The sequence below is a fragment of the Pipistrellus kuhlii genome, unplaced genomic scaffold (genome assembly GCF_014108245.1).
Source record: "Pipistrellus kuhlii isolate mPipKuh1 unplaced genomic scaffold, mPipKuh1.p scaffold_m20_p_1, whole genome shotgun sequence".
NCBI lineage: Eukaryota > Metazoa > Chordata > Mammalia > Chiroptera > Vespertilionidae > Pipistrellus > Pipistrellus kuhlii.
In genome coordinates this window covers 70,422,599-70,448,935 of record NW_023425404.1, presented here as the reverse complement: position 1 = coordinate 70,448,935, position 26,337 = coordinate 70,422,599, and the positions used below count along the sequence as shown (strand labels likewise).

The window sequence follows — 26,337 nt, the reverse complement described above, 5'->3', positions numbered from 1 at the left end:
ATTTGCAGTTTGTGTGATTAACTTCTTAGTATCAAATTGTTCTCTAAGGACCAGAGAACACGTTCTTCTCAAGACCACATAAATGTCACAAACATAAAACTATAACCGAACTTAATATTTAATGAGTTCTATTACACGCCAGTAATGGGGATAAACAGAAGCAGCAGCATACAGTGGTGAGCAAAACAGACTTGAGCTTTGCTCCCTTGAAGCTTGCACACTAACTGGAGAAACAGACTTTAAAAGCTGGAACAGATCTGGCCGGGTGGCTCAGTTGGTTGGAGCATTGTCCCATGCACCAAATAGGGTGAGGGTTTGATTCCCAGGCAGATGCATAATGGGAGGTAACCAATATATGCTTCTCTCTCACACTGAGGTTTCTCTCTCCCTTACTCGTTCTAAAAACAAAACAAAACAAAACAAAAAATGGCACCACATATCCTCGGGTAAAGATGAAAAAACAGCACATGCTCGCACACAAAAACTCTGGGACAGCTTTTCTGGAAGCAAAGCAACAGAGTATTATGAGACCATAGAAAAGAGAAGGCTCCATCTACCCCGGGAGTCACGAGGGGCTTCCTGGAGGAAATATTTGACCTAAAAACTAAAGAACAAGCAGGTAAAAGCAAGGAGAAAGGTAGGAAAGCACTCAGGGCAGAAGTAGGAGCGCACGTCTCCTTCAGGGAACCGAAGGGTCAGTAGGGGTGAGGGGTGGTGTGAGCAGCAGGAGAGGAGGCTTGAGAGATGTAAGGACTGCAGACCACGTTGTGTCTGGGTTGCATGAGTGCACAGTGAAGCTACTAAGGAGTTTTTAGCAAGAGGGACCACAAGCCTGTAGTTGTAATAGACTCATTTCTTAGGATTGCTGGGTTTTAAAAACAACATGGAATGGAAAAACTAAAAGGACTTGTTTTTGTGTGTTTATTTTCTTAGGCCAGTGTTTCCCAAACTTCTCTCATGGTGAGAATCACCTGGTGGAGTTGTTAAAATACAGATTCCTGAATCCCAACTGAGAAATGCTAAACTAGAACTTTTGGGAACATACAGGTAAAATTGTGTACTTTTAGAGCACTAAGTTAAGTATACAATTTTACCTATATGTTTTACATATAGGTAAAATTGCATACTCTGTCTTGGAACACTAAGTATACAATTTTACCTATGTGTTCCCAAAAATTCTAGTTTAGCACTTCTCAGTTGGGATTCAGGAATCTGTATTTTAACAACTCCACCAGGAGATTCTCGTCATGAGAGAAGGTTGGGAAACACTGTTAGGCAAACACTAAGCCAGGGCCATAGTCTCTGAAATGTCTATTCAGAGGTGATAGTTTTGGGTGATGCCTAAAATACTCGCTTCCTCCTGGGCACAGGGTCAGGATTTTTCTTCTTTGCAATTGGGTGAGGACATGTCATTGCTGGAAAATGAAATGTGGGGAGTGACATGTGCATCCTGGCAGAGGCTTTGGTGCTCATTCCCCTTCCCTTCCCTCTGTCCCCGTGACCAGCACGCTCCCAAAAGTGGCTATTCCCTCAGTCTACCAGGCGTCTTCAAACTTTTTAAAGTGGGGGCCAGATCACGGTCCCTCAGAGAGCTGGAGGGCCGGACTATATGAACTACTAATTCCTACTGTAACACCTCGGCTGCGCTCACTGCCCAAAAAACCTGGCGGGCCGGATCAGACTCCTCTGCGGGCCGCATGTGGTCCGCGGGCCGTAGTTTGAAGACGCCTGGTAGACACTAGAGTGAGAGCAGTGCCAAAGGGTGCTGAAGCCAAACCATAACAAACATATAACAGGAGAGAAATAAATTGTGCTGTTTGCATCCACCGAAATTTGAGGATTATTTGCACACATAACCCAGCACACCTTGGCTGATAAAGGGGTACAGTAAGAAAATATAAAAATTTTAATTTTTGTTTTAATGATTTCCTTTTGTAATTCTAATTTTGTGTATTTTATAATGGAAATAACATATTGTAGTAATATGTATAAATACTATATGTAGATACTACATATAATTAATTAATAACAAATAAATATATGCTCAAGCATCATTTACTGATAAGAATGTATCATCAAAAAACTTGGAGGTAATCCTCTATACGTTTTAAATTTAGAGGTTTTGACTACTAAACTTGGCTTTTTACTGATAACATATAACTTCTGGTTTAAGGATAAATGACCTAATACCACTTCCTAGATTTTCTTGAATAAACTAATTCCACTTAACTCTAGAACTCCCTCATCGTGTAAGAACTTCCCACACGCACAGCAATTTGCTTTCAAAAGGCCGTAATGGAACAAAACAGAGCATAGGGCAGACTCATACATGAAAGTCGATTCGATTCTGGGTCAAAAGCACATATCTTAGTTGTGTATTTGATCCCCAGCCCCGGTTGGGGACCATGCAGGAAGCAACCTCTCTAGTGTTGATGGTCCCCTCCCTCTCTCTCTCTCTCTCTCTCTCTCTCTCTCTCTCCTCCCTCCCTTCCATGCTGTCTGAAGATCGATAGAAAAAATATCCTTGGTGAGGACTGATAATAATAATAATTCTATGAATGTTTTATAGATATACTTTTTGGCTAGGTATTATGTTATACATTTTTTAACTTCAGTAAAAAATGCCAGTTTCCAATGAAATTCTGTCAATTTACATTCTTGCCAGCAATTCCAGTTGTCCTACAGCTTCATCAACATTTAATATCACTAGTCTTCTTTCATTTTAGTAAATACGGTGTGTTATCATGGTTCATTGTGCTGGATTGTTCCATTGTCAATCTGTTTATACTGGGAACCATGTGGCTCCTGGTTGAAATTCACCAAAAGTAAAGCAGCATGAGATCTGGGAGGGGGAAGGAAGCCTTAGGCAGGACACTAAGGTTTCCTGTGGTGAAAGAAAGGTGCAGAGGTGCAGTGCATTCCACTTTTCTTTGTTCTCCCTGACTGTGTGCGCAGCTCTCCTTTTCACTGTGGTTTTAACTGGCATTGACAGAATTATTATTGAAGTTAGGCATATTTTTACATGTTTATTGGCCATTTGTATATTCTCCTCTGTAAAGTGTCTGCTTAAGTTGCTTGTCTACTTTTTTCTACTGATGGTGCTTTATTATTATTGAATTTTAAGAATTCCTAGTATTTTTAATACAATTCCTTTGTTGGTTGGTTCTCAATTTTTATATTGATTTCATATTGAACTTATAGTATTTTGAATGTACCGAGTCAAGTATTTTATTAACATTTACTTCACTGCCACCACAGCTGCGGGGGCCACCTCTGCCTCTGCCCCCACCGCCACAGCTTCACCCGGAAGGTCGTCCAGAAGGATGTCTGGCCTAATTAGCATATGAGGCTTTTATTATTATAGATTGAGCAGTTTTGTTATAGACAACTAAACTCTGGCTATAGGACTTATTTTGGTAGTTCTCCTACCTAATGTTATTTTAAGGTCCTAACGATGCGTGAAAACATTTATCAGGGTGTGATTTATGAATGTATTTTATGAACAGAAATGAAATATTTACCTAAAAGACTGTACAGGACAGATAAACTCAAGTTTCTTTGCTTTTAGTTGAAATTATATCAACTGTGATAACACTCATGTGGAGTATCTTCTATTCAGAAGCTCATACAACAGTCAAACTCACATACTTAATTTAAAAAAGAAAAATTACTTATTAATAGGGCATGCAGATTATGTGGCAGATAACTTTTTCAAAATATGGGGTTAGTGGGAGAAAATTTAAAAGAGAATATTGATGTCTCCCAGAGGGAAGGGGGAGAGGGGCGGGAAGAAATTATCCAAAGAACTTGAATGTATATATGTATAACTCCTGGACACAGACAACATAGTGCAGTGAAGGCCTGGGGGTGAGGGTGTGGAGTGGAGAGGGTCAATGGGGGGAAAAAAGGAGACATCTATAATACTTTCAACAATAAAGATAAAATTTAAAAAATAAAAGAGAGCTTTGAGGATTAAAAAGATTAGAAAACACTGCTCTCATCTGAGTTTCAAACAGGAGCAACTAATATAACGTTAGAATATCCATATTACAATTTTGTTGATAAAAATTCTTCCATTAAGAAATTCATGTCCATACAACCACTCCCTACCCTTTCCACATAAAGTCTTATATCATGCTGTTTGTGCTTATTGTAAAACTATTTTGTGTATCACTTGATAGCAGAAACATTAGAAAACAGATGCTTTGCCATAGCTTAATTTACATAATACTATGGAATTGCAGCTGCAAGCTTGCTCAATCAGTTTTTAGTGGCTCATCAAAGTATAGATACTTTTTTCTTTTTACCTCAGCTAGTTTTACTGAAAGAAAATAAACGCTACGTGTCTGTCTAACATCAGCCACCACAAATCTTTTATATGTTATTTTTATGTTACTCGAATCAATCATTGGCACAGAAGGGTACTTCTTTTATTAACTTTTTAAAATTTGACTCTGCCCTAGCTGATTTGGCTCAGTGGATAGAGTGTCAGCCTAAGGATTGAACAGTCCCGGTTTGATTCCGGTCAAGGGCACATGCCCAGGTTGAGGGCTCGATCCCAGTAGAGAGCGTGTAGGAGGCATCCGATCAATGATTCTCTCTCATCATTGATGTTTCTATCTCTCCCTCTCTCCTCCCTTCCTCTCTGAAATCAATAAAAATGTGTTGTTTTTGTTGTTGTTGTTGTTGTGTTGTTTTGTTTTTGTCTAAATGAACTGAATCAATAAGCAGGCTAAAAAGGTCTAATTTTGATTTCTTCTTGGCATTTTAAATCCAGATTCTGATAAGTAACAAGCAAGACTTTCAGGCTACTATATAACCCAATTTCTCAAGCTTATAATCAGGTTAAATTCTTGCTAGTTGGAACCTGTCACAAGGATCAAAAACTATGATTTAAGAAAAAATGAAGAGAAAAAACTCACTGTTAAATAGAGAATGACTAATAATAACTGAAATTGAAGTGCTTTTCAGTTTCCAGTAGCCTTGAACCAGTTTTTAGTATATTCCTTGAAGCATGTACACAGATTTTATAATTTAAAAAAATGAGATGGGTGTTCTTGTCTTTTCTTTCAGAAGAAGCAGTCTGGCATGGAAAGAACAATAAATGGGAAGATTGGCATTCATGCTCCTTTTAGGAACCAATTAACTAGCTCTGGGTCTATGAGGTATAACTCAACTTCTTTATGCCTTGAATTCTAAAAAATGCAGGTTTATAATGATCTCTAGAGTCTACCACTACACCAATAACATTCAGAGCTATAGTTTACCATGTGCTAAGGTCTATGCTAAGACCTATATATATATAATCTTATTTAATTATCACAGTAACCTAGGAGATAGGTCACAAAACACTGAACTAAATTATATATAACTATCTTCACCGCTCACTGACGCAGTCGAACCTGACTTCAGTCCTGTCTCCTGGGCATGGAACTCCCCATCCCCTGAACTCCTAATTACACCTCTCCTGTCTGTACACAGAACCTAAGGTCCCTTAACTCCTCCCATTTTTCAGCCCACCAGCTTCCTGTCTTCATTTGTCCACCTAGACCAGGGGTGGGGAACATCCAGCCCACGGGTTGTACGAGGCCCGTGAAATCATCTGGTCTGGCCCTGCCAGGGCATTAGGGGTGAGTTAACTAAATGTTTGACCAACTATAGCAGGCCATAATTTTGTATGGCCCATGAATGATTTTATAAGTATCCAAATGGCCCTTTGGCAGAAAAGGGTTTCCAACCCCCGAAGACAATCAGAGAACCCCAATGGTATTCAAATTTAATGGAGACTCTTCTTGTTCCATGGAATCTCTCACCCTGTGATATTCCATGACACCCACATTATTAAACCTCAACCCTGGATAAGCCACAGAAATGGCAATTAATAGCCAGTTTGGTTTGATGGTTACTGCTCTGGGCAGGTGACTGAAGGGTCTCAGGTTGGGGTTCAATTCTGGTCAAGGACACACACCTCAGTTGCAGGTTCGATTCCCAACCCCAGTCAGGGCATGTGTGGAAGGCAACCAACTTATGTGTCTTTCTCACATGATGTGTCTCTCTCTCTGTGTCTCTCCCCCTCCTCACTTCTACTCTCACTAAAAAACAAAAAAAGAACATGGACTCCAGAAAGCAGGCTGCTTATGATAGAATCCCAGAGGCCCATTAAACAGGTGTATGAGTTACAGTATTTAATCTTATGTGAGTTATTTAATCTCTTTGTACTAGTTTCCTCATCTGCAAAATGGGGAAAATAACAATATATACTTTGCAGGGTTATTGTGAGGGTTAGATCAATTTAACTCATGTATACCACATGGAATAGCACTATAGTTTAAAGCCTACATGGACTTCAGAGATCCTGGGGAAAGATACAAATGAGCATACATCCTCAGTCTCTGAAATGAAGAATGCTACCATCTTATAAAGGTTATCATTAAGGAAAAGTAATATTTTTTTTTAATGGAAAGATTATCCAATTGTCAAGAATAATTGCCACATGTAATATGTCACGTGCAAGCTAGTTACTATGCATTCTGAGAAAGAATTCAAACAGAATTTTATAAAGCCTTAAAAACCAATAATGAAAGATACTTTAAATATATCAGAAGTATTTGAAGAGTCAAGTGAGACTATCTGATGATCACATAGAGGAAAAACTATGCTCAAGAATGAAAAGGGGAGAATAAATGTGTCACTTGACTCTGTTTTCACATAAGACTGCCTATTTCTAAATCATTTTTTAAGGCAGGTAGGCTTGAGGTATTAAATAAAATAGGATTTGGACGGTACGACAGACAAACTAGATGCAGATAAAGCTCCAAGACCAACATCGAACAATGAGTTTTGGAAGCATCCAAGGGTGAAGGTGTAAAACTCCTGGTCCAAATAGATAACCTACCAGCATGAATGATTACTCTGACAGAAAAATAATAAGTCACAATTCTGATCTTCATCACTAGGAACAACGTGTAGAGTCTTTGGTAATAAAAATGGAAATAAAACATTGATAAGAATCATCTACTTTAGGTTCTAAGATCACCTACTTTCTCTTAGAAGACAATATAATCATTAACCCTTTCCAATAAATACTAAAAAGTTCAACACAACAGTAGGATTTTTTTGTTTCTTCGTTTTTGTTTTTAAGCAGTAGGAAAAGTAAACCACAAGAAAAGCAAAATTTGTAACTCTCTTTTATAAAGTAACTATTTGCAAGGATGAAACAGTTAAATAATTTTCAGAATTATTTATTTAAAAAAAATTCAGTGACCAGCACAAGTCTAATATACAGGACCAGCAAAAGTAGGTTTACTGTTGTGAATACACAAACATAATTTATTCTTGTATTATTATTTGTTAATTCTTGTATTATTTTTCATACAAACAAATGTAAACCTACTTTTACCCCACCCTGTATTTGTTGCCACGTCAACTGTAGCACAGATAGCTCACTGTCACCAAAATCATGGTCTCATCTTCCTCAGCACATAGCTAAAACACATTTCTTGGGCTCCTTGAAAAACATGATGTGTGGTTACATGACTGTATTGTTGTTAGTGGACTGTGAGGAGAAGTATGGGCATCACAACTGGTCCTGGCCCAGACAAATCTCCCTTGTCCATGCCTCTGGGCTCTTTCTGTTCTGCCAGCTCAAATGAGAACGGCCCAAGAGTCATCTTGGAAGTCCCATTTCAAAATGGCAGAGGTTCCAAGAGATTTTATGGAAGAAGGCCACCCTGCTCACCTATTCACCTACTAGTACTGCTTACATGAAGAAGAAATAAACTTCTAGTACATTTGAATCACTATATATTTTGAGATCCATTTGTAATAGCAATTAGCCTACATTAATGCATATCCTATATATTAAAAGGGTAATATACAAATTGACCCTAAAGGCAGAATGACCTGTCACTATGACATGCACTGACCACCAGGGGTCAGACGCTCAATAAAGGAGCTACCCATTGGTGGTCAATGCGCTCCCACAAGGGGAGCTCCGTTCAGCCACAAGCCAGGCTGATGGCTGTGAGCGCAATGGTGGTGGCAGGAGACTCTTCAGCCCCCTTTAAAGTGCTAAGGATGTCCACCTGCGGCTTAGGCCCGTTCCCTCCGGGAAGTGGGCCTAAGCCGCAGGTGGACATCCCCCAAGGGCTCCCAGGGTGCCAGAGGGATGTCTGACTGCCAGCTTAGGCCCCATCTCCCAGGGACTGGGCCTAAGCCAGCCGGTGGACATCCCCTGAGGGATCCCGGACTGCGAGAGGGCACAGGCTGGGCTGAGGGGGCCACTCCCCACCCCAGAGTGCATGAATTTTCATGCACTGGGCCTCTAGTTTTAAAGAATGCAAAATTTTAGATTCTAAATAACTTTAGCAACCTAATAAATCTATATGAAGAGAACAATTTAGGCTCAACTAGTATACAAAAGGAATAAGGATATCTCAAAGACACTATTTACCTAAATTTTTTAAAATTTCTTATTAAAATTCTTACTAACAAATAAACAGACTTGTCAAAATAACTAGGCGAGCCCTGGCTGCTGTGTTCAATGGTTATAGCGTCAGCCTACAGACCAAAGGGTCTCAGTTTCAGTTCCTGGTCAGGGGCACGTGCCTGGGTTGCAGGTTTGATCCCCAGCCCCAGTTGGCACATGTTTGGGAGGCAACCAGTCAATGTGTCTCTCTCACATCTCTCTCTCTCCAACTCTCTCTAAAAATCAATAAGAAAAATATCCTCAGGTGAGGATTAACAATAACAACAAAAATACCTAGGCCAAATACATAAACATCTGTGGCCTATCAATTTATGTTTCACGATAATAATCCAAAAGTAATTATAATAAGCATTAATTATATGACATTATATTTTCACCAAGTGTTTAGATTCTGCCAAACACTGTGCTAAACCCTCTATGTGCATTATCTTATTTATTTCTCACCTCAACTCCCTAAGGGAAATACCACTATAATTCCCATATTCTGAATGGGAACACTAAGGCATAGATTAAGTAACTTGTTCAGGTCATACAACCACAAAGTATTTGAATTCTAGCACTCAGGATCCTTAGCTTACCTCTATTTATGTAAAACTGCTTTTGTAAGCAGTATCCTACTGCCTAAAAATTATAATAAAATTTCTAAAGTAATTTAACAAAAAACAATGAAAGAGGTTATATGCTTAAAGAATACAGCTCTTCGTTGGTCTGCAGACTAAAAGGTCCCGGGTTCAATTCCGGTCAAGGGCACGTACATTGGCTGCAAGCACATCCCCAGTGGGGGGTGTGCAGGAAGTAGCTGATCAATGTTTCACTCTCATAGATGTTTCTAACTCTCTATCTCTCTCTCTTCCTCTTTGTAAAAAAAATCAATAAAATATATATTTAAAAAAAAAGAATACAGCTCTTTAAATGCTAAAAACAAAACAAAACAAAACAAAAATACCACCTCTATATAAGGAGCTAAAATATACATGTAAATAATAAATCTGGTTCTGTGAGAAGAGATGGACACATACATCTTATGATGTGTATAGTGTTACAAAGACCAACACCAAACCATTTTCTTTCCTGGTCTCTTCTTTGCCAAACAGTTTTAAATCACAACCCTCGGAGAATAAGGGCAAGAATTTGTGACTGGGAATCTAACCTCTAATTTCTAGTTCACTATTATCCTGAAGAAAACAACAACAACAAAAAAAAAACAGCCTCTGGAAAATTTATTAAGGGCAGCTAACTCAAAATCCTTTTGACTTTTGCCTCTTTTTCCTAACCACACTACCCCATGTAATCAATTACCAAGCCTGTCAATCCTTCCTTCAAAATGTCAATTACATTTATTTCCCTTTCCACTTTCACTGTTATTATTCTCGACCAGAGCCTTACTGCCTATCACCTACACCAGTGTTTTTCAAATTTATTAAAACTGTCTTATAAGAGAAATGTTTTACATCTTAATCTAATATAAACATATACGTATGTGTTTATAACTGAGAGCAAATCTTTTTAAATGTATCTTTATTGCTGAAAGTATTACAGATGTTTTCTTTGTTTGGTTGTTCTTTTTTCCCATTGACCCTCTCCATTCCATACCCGCTCCTCCAGCCTTCACCACTCTATTGTCTGTGTCCATGGGTTATGCATATATGCGTATAAATTCCCCAGTTAATCACTCCCCTCCCCGCCTGCATCCTCCTGCCTTCCCTCTGAAATTCATCAGTCTGCTTGGTCCATGCTTCTGTGTCTCTGGATCTATTTTATTAATCAGTTTATTTTGTTCATTAGACTCCGAATATGAGTGAGATCATGTGATACTTAACTTTCTTTGACTGCCTTATTTTGCTTAGCATCATAATATAAGCCATAACACTCAATTATTATTTGACAAAGTAGGCAAAAGCATACAATGGAGTCAAGATAGTCTCTTCAATAAATGGTGTTGTGAAAATTGGACAGGGACATGCAAAAAAAATAAATCTAGACCAACTTACACCATATATAACTTACACCATAAACTCAAAATGGACAAAAGACTTAAATATAAGTCATGAAACTTTAAAAATCTCAGAAGAAACCATAGGCAACAAAATCTCAGACATCTCTCATACATCTCCTAAGGCAAAGGAAACTAAGGAGAAAATAAACAAATGGGATTATATCAAAATAAAAAGCTTCTGCACAGCAAAAGAAACCACCAACTGTGAAGCCACGGCCCATGTGGCCTCTGGTTCAAAGACTTGGAGAAAGGGCTGACATGCAAATTAACACACAATACAAGAAATATAAATTTGAAAATTATGAGGGAAGCCAGTTGTGAGCTTGGTACAAGGAACCAAGTTCCATTGGGTCTCCATTCTCATCTACTTTTATTTATTAGAATACACAATTGCCTTTTAGGAATGCAAACAGATATATCAAAGGTGATGTTTGGTAAACAGTAAGATTATCCAGTTGGGGAGTTTGCTTTAGGCCATTGAGTCATCAGCGGTAGGTAATAAAATGCAGATATCAAAGCCCCATTCAGTCTCCAGACTGGAATTCTCGCATTTATATTAATTACTGTTGATCTTGGCTCCTGGCAATCAACAAAATGAAGAGAATGCACTGCATGGGAGAACATATTTGCCAATGATACAACCAACAAAGGGTTAATATCCAAAATATATAAGAAACTCATACAACTTAACAAAAGGAAGACAAACAATCCAATTAAAAAATGGGCAAAAGCCCTAAATAGACACTTCTGAAAAGTGGACATACAGAAGGCCAAAGGACATAGGAAAACATGCTCAAAGTCATTAATCATCCAAGAGATGCAAAATAAAACGACAATGAGGTATCACCTCACACCTATCAGAATGGCTACCATCAACAAATCAACAAACAACAAGTGCTGGAGAGGATGTAAAAAAAAAGGAACCCAAGTGCACTGTTGGTGCGAATGCAGACTAGTGCAGCTATGAAAAACAGTATGGAATTCCTTCAAAAAAATTAAAAATGGAACTCCCATCTGACCCAGTGATCCCACTTCGAGGAATAGACCCTAAGAAACCCAAAACACCGATCAGAAAGAATATATACACCCCTATGTTCATAGCAGCAAAATTTACAGTTTGGACCTGGAAAGTATTAGGAGAACAAATCTTTATGAAATAATACTGTCTTCCTAAAAGCAATTTACCTTGATATTGTTTTACAACTTTGGTTATATCTCTAACTGTACTGATTTCATGATTCATGGTGTGTCACAACCTGCAGAGTGAATAACTATGACACTGAAAATGCTTCCTTGCTGCCTCCCACTCTCCTGGCTCCTCCTACCCTTTCTATTCATCCCCACCAGATTAAATTCTTTTAAAGCTCTATTCTAATTTTGTTTCTTATCCAGCACTCTTTATGGGCTGTTCTAAAAATCTGAAGAAGAAAGTCCAAATTTCTAGCCTAGCCTAGTGTTTTGAGTCTCGACCAAACCTGGGCCTAGCATAGACAATCTAAACATATTACTTCACCTATACACAAACTGAATAACCCTGAACACAACTTGTGATTTCCTGATTCTTTTCAGACTGAATTCTGTCCTCTCCATGCCTCGATATGCCTATGAAAACTCTACTCCACTCATTCATCCAGTATGTATCTAAGGAGCAGCTGCATTCCAGGCACAGAGGGAGGTAAGTGGTCCATGCACCTATACGGCTGACAGTAAGCATGGCGCTGTAAATGTGAAAATAATGACGAACGTGAAATGGTTACAAAGGGGAAACAGTGAATTACTGGATCACACACTAGGAAGACCTTACCCTAGTTAACAGGGTCTGGGCAAGTCTCCCAGAGAAAAAGATGTTTCCAAAGGATAAAAAGGAGCTATGAGGTGAAAAATGAGGGTAAAGGTTTCTTAGGAGGAGAGACAGTATGGTGAGGGCGGTGAGGAGAGAAACTGTTTGGAAATCTCGAAGAAGTGGGAGACAAGCAATTTGGCTGTGGCAGAGAGAATGCAAGGCAGAGCGGCCTGTGACCTGGGCGAGAAGAGAACAGCAGATGGCAGTGTACCCCTGGTCAAAGGTCAGTACAGTGAGAATGTATCCTGTGCCTGCTATGTGCCAGGAGCCTGGGCACCGAAGGAATTTAAGGCATGTCTCCTTGCCCTCCAGGAACTCCAATTCCTCAGTGGAGACTGACAGGTAAACCTGTAGGGGGTTAAGAGTCAAATGAGACATATGTTCAAGGTGTTCAGAAAAAGAATTATTAACCTTTTCTGACATTTGGGGAAAACTTCCCAGAGGAAGTAATGGCTCAGCAGGGATTTGCAAAATGAGTATAAGGTCCCAGGCTGACAATGGCTTATCAGGCAAGGGACCAGCATGTGGAAAATTACAGGGATGTGAAAAAACATCATGACTTTCCCATGAAAGAGCTCCTTGGTAGCCCAGAGAAGCATCCTCTTGTTCCTCAGAATTTAGGTCTCTGCACCATGATGAAGTTGGTCTACAGAATGATAAACTGCTTAAAGGAAAAGGCCTCATTCTTCTCATTAAAAATAATAATAATAAATAAATAATCACTAATGGAGCTTATCCCAGTGCTCTGCTTAGAGAGGGCACTCAGGGTCAATACATATGAATTTGAAGAGTAGGTAACTATCTACTGAATTAAAATTAACCAAGTGATCCCTTACATATAGATGGAATAAGAGAGGGAATATACTTTAATATACTTTGCAAGAGCTGGGAAGAAGATTACCTATGAAGGAAGGTAAAATCCTTCTGGTCAGTGAAATCCTTTTGACTCTAAAAGCTCAAATGGTGGGGAAAGGCTTCAGACTGAGGAGCCTGGGTCTCCCTTGTGAAAGAAGGCAAGAGAAATGCGTGAGAATAACACAACACTTAAAGTACTCACAATTAAAAATGTATAAGATTGAAAATTTTTATTATTAAAAAAATAGTCTGTCTATATTACTGAGATAATCAAGGATTTGGCAGAGTTGATATCATTCAGGCAGAGAAAAGAGAATTTAATAGTTCATCTCTTCCCCTCCTTCCTCTATCTGACTTTGAGTTTTAAGAAATCATTTAAATTAACTTCAAAGTGTTCTTGTAGACATTGCTAAACTCTGTCCATACCAATGAATTCCAATGATACAATTGTTTCCATGGTAACTAATGCACTTCAAAAGGAGAAAAAAAATAGAGAGTGAAACTAAAAACCAGGAAAAATAGAATAAAATGGTATAAACAAAACAAAACATTTCTCTTTTGCACTTAGAGAACACTCTCTAATTTCAAATGCTTTACCATTACTTAGACTCCAAGGCTGATAAGTGCCAGAAGATTCCACATCCCATTCATAGCTGGGATTTCCTATAAAATGTGGTGCTTTATGTTTGTCCAACTGCTTACAGAGTTCACTACTGAAAAGTTCTCTCAATTGCAAAGATTATTGAGCACCTATTATATTTTGTTAGTTTAGGAGATGATTAGATAGTCTACATTATTTTAAAACTAGAGGCCCAGTGCATGAAATTCATGCATGGGCGGTAGGGGGTGTCCCTCAGTCCAGCCTGCATCCTCTCACAATCCAGGACTGCTGCTCCCAATTGCTTGCCTGCCTGCCTGCCTGATTGCCCCTAACTGCCCTCCCCTGTCAGCCTGGTCACCCCTAAATGCCCTCCCCTGCTGGCCCAGTCACCCCTAACTGCCTCTAACTGCCCTCCCCTGCAGCCTGGTAACTCCAAACTACCCTCCCCTGCAGGCCTGGTTTTCCCCAACTACCCTCCCCTGTAGGCCTGGTTTCCCCCAACTGCCTTCCCCTAAAGGCTTAATTCCCTCAACTGTTCACCCTTGCAGGCCTGTCCCCCCACCAACTGCCCCCCTCTGCAGGCCTGGTTTCCCCCAACTGCCATCCCCTGAAGTCCTGGTTGCTCCCAACTGCCCTCCTTTGCAGGCCTGGTCCCTCCTAACTGCCCTCCCCTGATGGCCTGATTGCCCACAACTGCCCTCCCTTGCTGGCCATCTTGTGGTGGCCATCTTGTGTCCATATGGGGGCGACCATCTTGTGTGTTGGAGCGATGGTCAATTTGCATATTGCCTCTTTATTAGATAGGATTTTTGCTGTTTAGAGGGCAAACAATTAAAACGAAGGGGTGAAAAAAAAACTGTACAATAAAGATACAGGACAATGTCAAAAAAAGCCAACTTGGAGGATTATGCATTTCTAATGATTTTCATTCCACTCCACTTCAGCCCCGCATGTCCATGACCAACCACATGAACCTTCTCCTGATCCAGAACTGTCCCTACTCTGCAATCTCCAACTCCAACATTAACTTTCTGATCATAAACAACTCTTTCAGTCCCTAACAAATCCACCACTGGTCCTATGAGCCTCATGCAGCCTAGTATCCTTCCCTTGGAATACTTCCTCAGGATACTTCCTTGCTGATATCCTCAAGTTTTATCCTCCGAGGCACTCACTTAGTAGTAACCTAACCTGGACTTAGTGATCATTCATTTGCTTTTCACTGTTATGTTCCATAAGGATTCTCTGTCCACCTAATGAAGAATCTGTCCTACAGCCTAGAATCTGTCCGAACAATTATGAGGTTATTTACCTCTTTACTTATAGGGCAGTAAGTGTCAAATGCTGCAGGTAAGTGAAAATAACATAGGAACTGAAAGAATTTAGCAGTGATGGTCATTAGACACCTAATTAGCAAAGCGCATGAGGGCCTGCCCCATAGCCACAGTTGCTTCAAGTGACAGCATGAGTTGCAATGGTCTCTTGCTATACATAATGAGAATTCATTGGAGATGGGGAATAACAAAAGCTCTTGCTTCTGCTCTTTTGAAAACTTTTCCCTTGAGGATTTCCTGATACTTTTGAGTTATACTAAGCCTCCACCCTTAATTTAAAAGAATGAGAAGTTAAGCATTCCCTCATATGCTGATAGCACAGCTGTTATTCTGACCTTGAAGTGGCACTAACAGACCACTGGTCCTGTTATTTAATTTCTGCCAGAAAGAAGGATTATGGATTACTTAGTCTCATAATCTTTGGTAGATAGCCAATTCCCTAACTCTTTGCTGATTTGTATTTTAAAATCCCATATAAATAACTTTATTTAACTCTCTGGGTAGGCATTCCTTGCATCAGTCTATCTTGGAGGGCATAACAGAAAGCCACATTGCTTAAACTAAGTGCTTCACTGAGACAGTTTTCTGTCTGATGTGCGCATTAGGTTATCATTACTTTACAATGTTTGTAAGATACAATTCATGTTGGGGCTTTATCATTGGTTTATCCACATATAAAAGCTATCTCTAAAATACTTTCGGATCACAATTGTACTCCTGCTGGTGAGAACACCCTCAGGTCACCTGGAAGGGAAGCATGCGGCACCATCCTTATGAGGCTCCTCAGTTTTCATAAGAGCATGCGGATACAATCCAGAGCTCAGGGCTTGTTAACACACACAGCTGTGTGCTAATTGGCAAGCGAGAAGAGGTACTCCTTGAAGAGGATCATCTCAACTCCACTACTCTACTATTTTGTACTTTTCAGAAGCTCTCCTGAGAGAAAATCATTTTTGAAAGCTTCCCTGAGAGTCTCTTCATTCTATTATACTACATCACTGGGTCTTGTGCCATATCATAGTCTCATTGAATAATTTAACAAAAGTTATGAATTCTCTCCATACCAAACAAACACAAAGTAAGAATACTATTTTGGGAGATAGGAGAGGGAGGGAGAGAATCACGAGACCCCTGAAGTTAATGCGTGGGCTGAAGTCTAAGAAGCGCCGCTCTGTAAACCCTAAGACCTCTCCCTGAAGTGCGGGAGCTAGAGCTCCGCATGGATGGAGGCATCACACTGCTCTGCGCTGAAATGCCCACTCCAGCGGGCACTTGAGAAGTCCACCTGCTTTGGTGGAGGCACACAGGAGGAAGGAACAGGTTTGTGCCTATATACATGGGGCTTCTGTTTTCTGAGAATCTCGGGGAGACTACCACCTCTCCAGTCTCAGCTTTGCTACTACTCTTGAGCATCAAGCTCTTTTTAACTTCGTGTAAAAACATTTTTATAACAGCCTTATGTATCTTTCCCTGTGGCTGCTCAAAAATTAATGATGTGCCAGAACCAGTTTGGCTCAGTGGATAGAGTGTCGGCCTGTGGACTGAAGGGTCCCAGGTGCGATTCCGGTCAAGGGCATGTACTTTGGTCACAGGCACATCCCCGGTGGGGGTGTGCAGGAGGCAGCTGATCAGTGATTCTCTCTCATAGATGTTTCCAACTCTCTATCCCTCTCTTTTCCTCTCTGTAAAAAATCAATAAAATAGCCAAAACCGGTTTGGCTCAGTGGATAGAGCGTCGGCCTGCGGACTGAAAGGTCCCAGGTTCAATTCCGGTCAAGGGCATGTACCTTGGTTGCGGGCACATCCCCAGTAGGGGGTGTACAAGAGGCAGCTGATCGATGATTCTCTCTCTTCGATGTTTCTAGCTCTCTATCCCTCTCTCTTCCTCTCTGTAAAAAATCAGTAAAATATATTTTTAAAAAATCAATAAAATATATTAAAAAAATAAAATAAAATAAAAAATTAATTATGTATTTCTAGAAAGTATTTAAATCCCACTTCTAACTCCACTTGATTTTAATTGTCCTTTCCCTTATTTTCATTAGTTTTTGGTTGTTCTAGTTTGCCATGTTGTATAGGTATCCTTTGATACCTTTTAGAAGACTGTGAGCTATAAATGAGTTAAATTATAGGAGACAGAAGGAAAAAAGACATTGTTTCCACCTGCATTCCTACTGATTATCTATTCAAGTGTATCTACCTAAATAATTTCCTAAAATATTCTCTATTTTTGGAGGGGAAAGGTATCAGTGAGCTTCCCTGTAATACTTCTTCAGAAAACTCATAATGAAAGGACATTTCGAAGTCTCCTTGATTAACATAACGTGTGTATATATGTTTGCACCTGTATGTCTGTTTTAAAGTAACCATAAAGCCCTGGTCAGGGCACAGGCCTGGGTTGTGGGCTTGATCCCCAGTGTGGGGCGTGCAGGAGGCAGCCAATCAATGATTCTCTATCATCATTGATGTTTCTATTTCTCTCTCCCTTCCCCTCCCTCTCTGAAGTCAATAAAATATATATGTATATTTTAAATAAAGTAATCATAAAGATGAAGTAGGGTTTTCATATAAACTTCTGCACAAAACTAAATTAAAACTTGTGTTGTATTCTCAGTGACTTGCTTCTTCAGTTAGAAGTGTCTTGTATTTCTGCAAGAGTGAAGCATAAATACTTACGGGCACGTGAACTTTTCGAAACATCTCAGCACCCTTGCGTGCATCCATCAGTGCGATGTCCTGGGGCGTGGAGACAATCACAGCACCTAATCAGAGGAAACAAAAGAACAGCAAAATAATGCTATCGTTTAATTCTTTATGGAAAGTTTACTTCCAAAATTAGGTTGCTCACATATTAAAGAGTCTACTACATTAACTATTTATGCAATTTGTATAAATTTCACATACATGAATGGGAAAGATTAGAAAATGTCTTCTTTGCTCTTGCCTATTTTGACTCCTCACTTCTAAAATTATAACTGACTGACCAGTGATTCAAGATCACAGCTACCACGAGAGCCTCCCTCTCATTCAGACCATATGCTCGATGGAAGATGCACAGGCAGTTGTACTTTCAAGAAGCTGGTAAGTCTACTTAGGGAGACCCAAAAGTTAAGGATTGCAACACAATGTGCTAAGCATTATAACAGAGATGTCAATGGTGTTATGGAGTTCTAAAGGAGGAATGAAGGAAAAAATAACGAATTCAATCTAGGGGAGAAAAAGGGCAAGGTGATAATGGATGGGGTGAGAAGCAGGAGATAAGGAGACACAATAAAGGAAAGTTTCCATAAAGAGGTGATTCTGAGGCTCAGTTCTAGAAGTTTGTATTATAGAAAACTCAACAGTGTGGAGAATAATTTGGTGGAGACAAAACTACGTGCTGAGCAAAAACTCAGATGCAAAATAGTGGTGGCCTGAAGCAAAGCAGCACTGAAAGTAGGTGAAGACGCAGGTTTTCCTGGGTCTGCACTGATCCCCCACAGAGGTCAGGCGGTTCTATGACAGTGCTCGGAGAGAAAGTACAGTGCAATTTTTTAAAGTGGAAACACCAGAGGCCTGGCTATGACTTCAGAGATTGAATTTCTTAAATTTTGTGCTCTCTTCTAGAAGATAACCCAAAAAAGAATTAACACAAGCATATTCTAAAGCACCAGGATAGCCATCATTTTATAACTAAGTACAGGGCCATGACATCGCAGAGCCTCAAACCAAATGGCAGTACTTCATCATAACTAATGAAAACAGAGTGGGATTGACAATAAATATCTGAGTGCACTAAGCGAAAGTCAATTGCCACTAGACTATTGTCTGAAGGGATATATTACAGAAGTCAGAATAGAGAAATATGGCAGCAGAACCAAGCTAGCATGAAGCACGTGGCAATACAGGCATGCCAAACTCAAAACAACTGCGCAATGGTCACAAATTCATCTTGCAATCGGTATTTTCATTTCAGTAAAAACTTCATCTTTCACATTAAATTAATAACAATTTGAATTTTTTTGATTTTGTATGTTTTGCTTGTATTTAATTTGTAGGGTTTTTTTTTAAGTTTTAAAAAATTATATGAGCTACAAGCTTAAAGGAATTTTTGTTTACGCAAAGTTAAATAGTCTTATAAATAAGTCAATATGGAATATGAAGCAGATTATTTTTCCTTTTGAAGGAGGGTCTATTCATTACTTAAATTAGAGAAACACAGCCTTGGAATGCAAACATAATAAGAATTCAACTTTTTATTCCTTAGGCAACTACCAGTGTGACTAGGACAGGAAACTCAGAGTCAGTTTTTTGGTCTACGAAACGACATAATAATAATTAGGTCACAGGGTGAAATAGTTAAATAAACTACTGATGCACATCAGATGATTGACATGGTGCCTGGACAAAGGGTAAACATTCAATAAATGGTAGCTGTTGTTAATAATATCACCACTATTTCCTTTATTATTGTTATCAATAAAATGTCTTACAAGTTGCTGAGAAGGACATTCTCATATTTGCCATCAAGCAGCTCATCCTACTTTTCAAACTGTTCCATGGATCACAAAATCCATCTATTTTTGATTTGCTATGCCCAAGAAACCAAAAACTAGTCAAAGTTATCTTTCCATTCTTTTAAAAATAAATGGAAATCACATCTCTGTAAAAATTTATACATAAATCTACTCCACACATCTATGATATTTCCACACTTCACCACCTCTAGATTCTTTTTCCAATCTACTTCAGTGTTTGTTCATATCCAGGCATTTGGAAGGGACCTAATTCCAATTCTACTCCCTCTAGCTGTGTGACTAATCTTGGGCAAGTAACTCAGAATCACTCTAGGACTCGGTCTCTTTAGCTGTAAAATTAACTCAAGGATTATATAATCTCCAAGGTCTCAGCTGGCTAACTATATAATCTAATATCCCTTCTTAACTATAGTTTCCAAGACCATCCCTGTTCAACCTTACTGCCTCAGTAAACTTATTGAAGTGAAATTATGGCCCCTTAATCCAAGAGCCATTCTCTTTATATGTAAATAAAACCCATTTGGCTATTTCCTCCAAATTCTCTCCTTAACTATATATTAGAGTAAAGAGAGTTTTCTATTGCATTGGCCCTAAAAAGTTATTTGTATTACTGATACACAATATAGTTTCATGACCAGTTATGACTTTTCTCATTTTTTAATCAAACAAAACTAATGACACAATGACTTGCACAAAATGGGCACTTCATAGAGGATTGGATGTTTAAACAATGTCCCTATATTTTCACATCATCTGTCCTAGACCACTGCTGCATGAACTCTTAGTTATTGACTCCTTGAACTATGAGTCGAGAGTTCTGGATTCTGGTTTTATCCACTCTGCTAATCTATACTAATAAAAGCCTATATGGTGTCATGCCCTTTCGACACCCTCATGTAATTACAAGATGGCCACCCTCACACTGTCATAAGACGGCCACCAAAAATGGCCGCCCCCACATCATTACAAGATGGCCATTGCAAGAAGGCCACCCTCACGTTGTCACAAGATGGCCACCACAAGATGGCCGCCATGGGAGGGCAGTTGTGGGCAATCAGGCCAGCAGGGGAGGACATTTGGGGGGTGGCCAGGCCTGCAGGGGAGGACAGTTGTGGGGGTCCAGGCCTGCAGGGGAGGGCAGTTAGGGGCAACTGGGTCTCCAGGTGAAGGCAGTTGGGGGCAACCGGGCCAGCAGGGGAGGGCAGTTAGGGGTGAGAGCAGGCCTGCAGGAGTGGGCAGTTGGGGGCAATCTGACCAGCAGGGGAGCAGTTAGGTGTCAATCAGGCTGGCAAGGGAGCAGTTAGGGAGCGATCTGGCTGGCAGGCAGAAGTAGTTAGGGGCAATCAGGCAGGCAGGCAGGTGAGCAGTTAGGAGCCAGCAGTCCCAGATTGTGAGTTGGATGACCCAGATTGGAGAGGGTGCAGGGCGAGTGGATGGACACCACCCCCATGCATGAATTTCACGCACCAGGCCTCTACTCTATAGAATGAAAGCCTAAGCGACCATTATGGCGGAATGACCAGAACAACTGGTCGCTATGATGTACACTGAACACCAGGGGCCAGACACTCACACAGGAGCTTTCCCCTGGTAGTCAGTGTGTTCCCACAGGGGGAGCTCCACTCAGCCAGAAGACAGGTTCATGGCTGGCAAGCACTGAGGCTGTGGCGGAGCCTCTCCCAGCTCCGCAGCAGCGCTAAGGAGCAGCGAGTCAAGCAGTAAGAAGCAGTGAGCAGGCAGTAAGGAGCGAGGGGGCTCGGACTGCGAGAGGGATGTCCAACTGCCAGCTTAGACCCAAACACTGCAGGGAGCAGGCCCAGCAGGCAGGTGGACATCCTCCAAGGGGTCCCAGATTGTGAGAGGGCAAAGGTCGAGCTGAGGGCCCCCCCTTCTCCAATGCACAAATTTCATGCACTGGGCATCTAGTATCCTATACAATAAAAGCCTAATATGTGAAGTGTCTGACTGTTTGGCCATTTAACCAGTCACTATGATGCACACTGACCATCAAGGGATAGATACACCGACCAGTAGGTTAGCTTGCTGCTGGGGTCTGACTGATCAGGACTGCGTGAGAAGGGCTGGACACATCCTGGATACCTCCTGCGGTCCCTTCTCAGCTCCGATTATGCACCAATGGGATCTCTTGGCCTGGCCTGTGGGGATCTGACCAAAACTGGCTCTCCGACATCCCCTGAGGGGTCCCAAATTGCATGAGGGTGCAGGCCAGCCTGAGGGACTGGACCCTATTGGTTTATGAATCCGTGCACTGGCCCTCTAGTACTATATAATCTTAAATAGCTCATAAATCTCAATATATCTGAATCAATTCTTCCATATAACAAGCCTATTTCCACTGATCCTATTTAATTTAAAGAACTGTTCCATTAAAAATATGTAAAAATGGTCCATCCAGTTTGAGCGTTGAGCAATGAACCAGAAGATCACAGTTTGATTTCCAGTCAGGTCACATGTCTGGGTTGAGGGCTCCATCCCCAATAAGGGGCATGCAGGAGGCAGCCAATCAATGATTCTCATCATTGATGTTTCTATTTCTTTCTCCCTCTCACTTCCTCTCTCTGAAATCAATAAACACATATTTTAAAATATGTAAAAATGTTATAAAAATGTTTGATGACTTTATTTAGATAGCTGTAAGATCCTAGAGAGAGGAATTAAACTGACTTGGTTTTCTCTGTAGTACTTAACTCGTAACACAGTGTCACAAATAAGCAAACATGCCATCTGAGTTTCTTTGTCAAGTAATCTAAAGAGCACCATTCAAACATCAATTAAAAACAAGTTTGAGACAAGGACAATGATCATCCTCCAGGCCCCATCAAATGCTCACAAAACATGTAAACATTCCATTGGGACTACCAGCCACATTTTAAAAAGATTTTTAGTATAAGATTTCCCTTCCTGAAATATATGTTCTTAATTAATAACTAAATCTTTAGCACACTGTTCCTAGGAAAAACATTTTCTAGACTTTTTCCTAAAAAACAAAAATATAACTCGCCCACACATAAATCACTACCTCTTTTATTTTATTTTAAAAAATATATATATTTTTTACAGAGAGGAAGGGAGAGCGATAGAGAGTCAGAACATCAATGAGAGAGAAAAATCAATCAGCTGCCTCCTGCACACCTCCCACTGGAGATGTGCCCACAACCAAGGTACATGCCCTTGACCGGAATCGAACCCAGGACCCTTCTGTCCGCAGGCAGACGCTCTAACCACTGAGCCAAACTGGTCAGGGCACTACCACTTTTAATGTACCAAATCTTAATACATGATATAAGTAACCATTTCAGACTACCCCTACAATAACTTTTATAATTTACGATAAGAAAATAAAGCAAACAAAAAAACAAAACCTTCAGTAAAATTAAATTTAATAATCAATCTGTGCATCACAACCTAGAGTTTTTAATTTTAAAGAAATTATATCAATTTTTTCTTATAAATATATCCCCTAACTTAAAAAGTCATCTAAAATATGACATTAAATTTTATCTTTATGATTTTTGGCATTTTAATTTTTCTCAGGGCTCATGGAACATGAACCAATATATATGAACCAATATGAACTAGCTTACATGCTTTCCCTTCATGCCATCATTGGTGATGTCACTTATTTTGTGATGGAGGGTTTGTTAGGAAACTTGTGTTCTCTCTACTTATCATAATGAATGTCAGTAACAACAAAAAGAATGTTTAGTTTGCAATAAATAGGATTATTTTCTGAGGAAAACACCTATCTCAAGATGAATTTTCTATCGATTTTCTAGGGTATATGTCTAAGTCCAAACAATTAAAAAGTATTTTTTAAATGCTATTTCCCAAGTTATAATTTTAAGGCTTTTTATCAGCTGGGATTTACTATGAAAGCTTAATTTACTAAAAACTGATTCTGGCAAATAAGTAAACATCCTAAAATATAATTACCTAGAGTGCTGGAGGCTAATTCCAGCATGTCATAAATGCAAGAAGTTTCATCAAAAGATTTCTGGAACTTTGAGGCTTCTATTGAAAATATATTCAGCAGGGCTGAAGATACATATTATTGCCTACTGGAATGGCCAGATAGCATTTCCCCAAACCTGAATTTACATAAATGATTGCTTGCTCCCAGACAGCTGAGGGCATTTCAATCTACATGTTATTGCCTCCTGCTGGCTAAACACCTGAACAGCTGAAGGCAGTTCCCCGCAAACTGACAATGTCTACTGTATACTAAAACTTACCTTTGATATGTATATCTCTTTGCTATAGGGAAAAATGTGGGAATAAAAAGAGCCCTGGATCCAGAGATAGAGAGAACTTAGCTTTTACAGCTAAGCTTCCTCTGGCTCCCTCATGGATTACAAATTTATATTATATTTCTAGTCTCTTTATTGTTTTACACGAAGCCCTTCTCCAGATTCCTGAACCCTTCTAGATGCTGAAGAAAGACCCCAGCATTACTAGAATATAGCCTTACTTGCTAATTCTCTTGACTATTATGAGTATAATTTATAGCTACATATCTGGGAAAGGGTCATAGTTCAAAGTAGTTAAACATTTAAAATTCATTATTCCAGATGTTAGGATGATCATAATTACACCAGTGAGGAACTATTCAACTATGCCATTCTAAGTCTCCAGGGCACAAATTGTACCCTATTCCCATGCTTGACTGTGAACTTCAGTGTTAGAACCTAATAAATATGTCCAACAAAAACTGCTTGTAATTATACCTGGACCAGTCATTTTATCGGGTCTAGTAATAATTAATGTCGTTTTTAAACATTCGTTTAAAATCTTGCTTGGCGTTGACTTGTATTGACATAACCTTCAAACACGTGGTATCTACAGAACGTGTGAAGTGCAATTAACAAGTTTTGCTTGAAAAAGTTTGTGTTTGGTTTGGTTTTTGTTGCAAAACTAGGGCTAAGAAGATGGCGGATGAAGAGCATATTCGGCACTGCATGCTTTACGAGTTCCAATTAGGAAGAAAAGCAAGTGAGGCTGCAAAAAACATCTGTAGTGCTCTTGGTCAAGATGCAGTTAGCGCCAGAAAATGCCAGCGTTGGTTTGAGAAATTTTGCGAGGGAAATTTTTCGTTAGATGACAAGAGTGGTCAAGACTGGGTGTCCAATTTTGATCAAGAAGCTCTTCAAGTTCTTTTGGTGCAAAATCCTCAAATTACCCAACAAGAGCTTGTGACAACTTTAAATTGTTCACAAAAAACAATTTCCAATCAATTGCGTGCACTTGGCAAAGTCCAAAAGTTTGGACTTTGCCAAGTGAGTTGACCGACAACAACCATAATCAAAGAGTCACAATTTGCAGTTCGCTCCTCTCTCGTCAAAACCGTTTGCCGTTTTTAGAGCAAATTGTTACTGGAGATGAAGAATGGGTGCTGTATGTTAATTTGAAAAGGCAGCCTCAATGGTTGGACAAAAATGAGGCTCTGCAGCCCACGCCAAAACCTGACTTGCATGCGAAAAAAGTGATGTTGTGTGTTTGGTGGAATTTTAAAGGAATTCTTCATTATGAACTTTTACCATCTAACCAAACCATTACAAGTGCAGTGTATAGTGCCCAATTGGAAAGGTTAGCCCAAGCTTTAAGAGAAAAAGAACCCGCGCTGATTAATCGGAAGGGCGTACTTCTTCACGATAACGCACGACCGCATACTGCAAGAATCACTGCTGAAAAACTGCGCCAGCTGGAATGGGAAGTTCTCCCTCAACCTGCATATTCTCCTGATATTGCCCCTTCCGATTACCATTTGTTTCGTTCTTTGCAAAACTTTCTTCTTGGAAAAAAATTTAATGATGAAGAATGCCTCAAAAATGCATTGACCGAATTTTTTGCATCAAAATCACAAGAATTTTACAACAGAGGGATTAAAATGCTTCCTGAGCGTTGGGCACAAGTAGTAGAAAACAACGGCAACTATATTGTTGATTAAATTTTGTTGTATTGTTTAAATAAATTCGATTTAAAAAAGGTATTAGAAAACAACATTAATTATTACTAGACCTAATATGTCTTACAATTCTTTAGCACATCAAGGTAAAATCAACTAAGATTTATAAGAACAAATTAACTGCTATATGATAAATGTTCATAGTGCAGTGCTCTAACATTTAGTGCTTTTGATTCACCTTAATCTATGTAAAGACACATGCAGCCAAATAAAATAATCATTCAACTTCTGTTAGCTTAATGTAAATAATACAAAACACTCAATTGTTTATAGAGTAGACTGGCTTTGGTATTTTTTAGCCTTCCCTTGTCTTTCTCTTCTACAAGCCACAAACTTCCTGAATTATAAACATTATTTTCTATAAGATCAAGAAATGCCCACTAATAGTAGTATCAGACTGAGTAAAACATGATTAAAAAGGTAAATTCACTTCAACTATACCCACAGACTATTTCAACAGGAAATACACATAATTCTTTTATGAGTCACTGTTTTAGACTCTGCTCCATTTCAACAGAGTACTGACTATAGTCACAAAGGAGATATGTTTTATTAATATAAAGATGAACCATTTCCCCCCTTACTTTAGAAATGAATTTTGTTACAGGAAATCATGTCCATTGCCGCCAAAAGAATTAATAAAACACAGTAATTAGTGAAACCAAAGCATTTCAAAATCACTAGTGAGAGAAAGCTTGTGCTTTGGAACATTAAGAATTC

The 26,337-nt window shown here is 39.5% G+C and overlaps 1 protein-coding gene across 2 annotated transcripts in view; it reads right to left on the bottom strand.

Moving 5' to 3' along the window:
• NUBPL (NUBP iron-sulfur cluster assembly factor, mitochondrial) overlaps positions 1–26,337 on the bottom strand; it is a 215,008-nt gene that overhangs the window by 20,334 nt on the left and 168,337 nt on the right. For both annotated transcript variants that reach the window (XM_036451248.2, XM_045585237.1), the window contains exon 8: positions 17,794–17,879. In XM_036451248.2, coding sequence (XP_036307141.1) covers positions 17,794–17,879 — 86 coding nt within the window. The remainder of the gene's footprint in view (positions 1–17,793; positions 17,880–26,337) is intronic.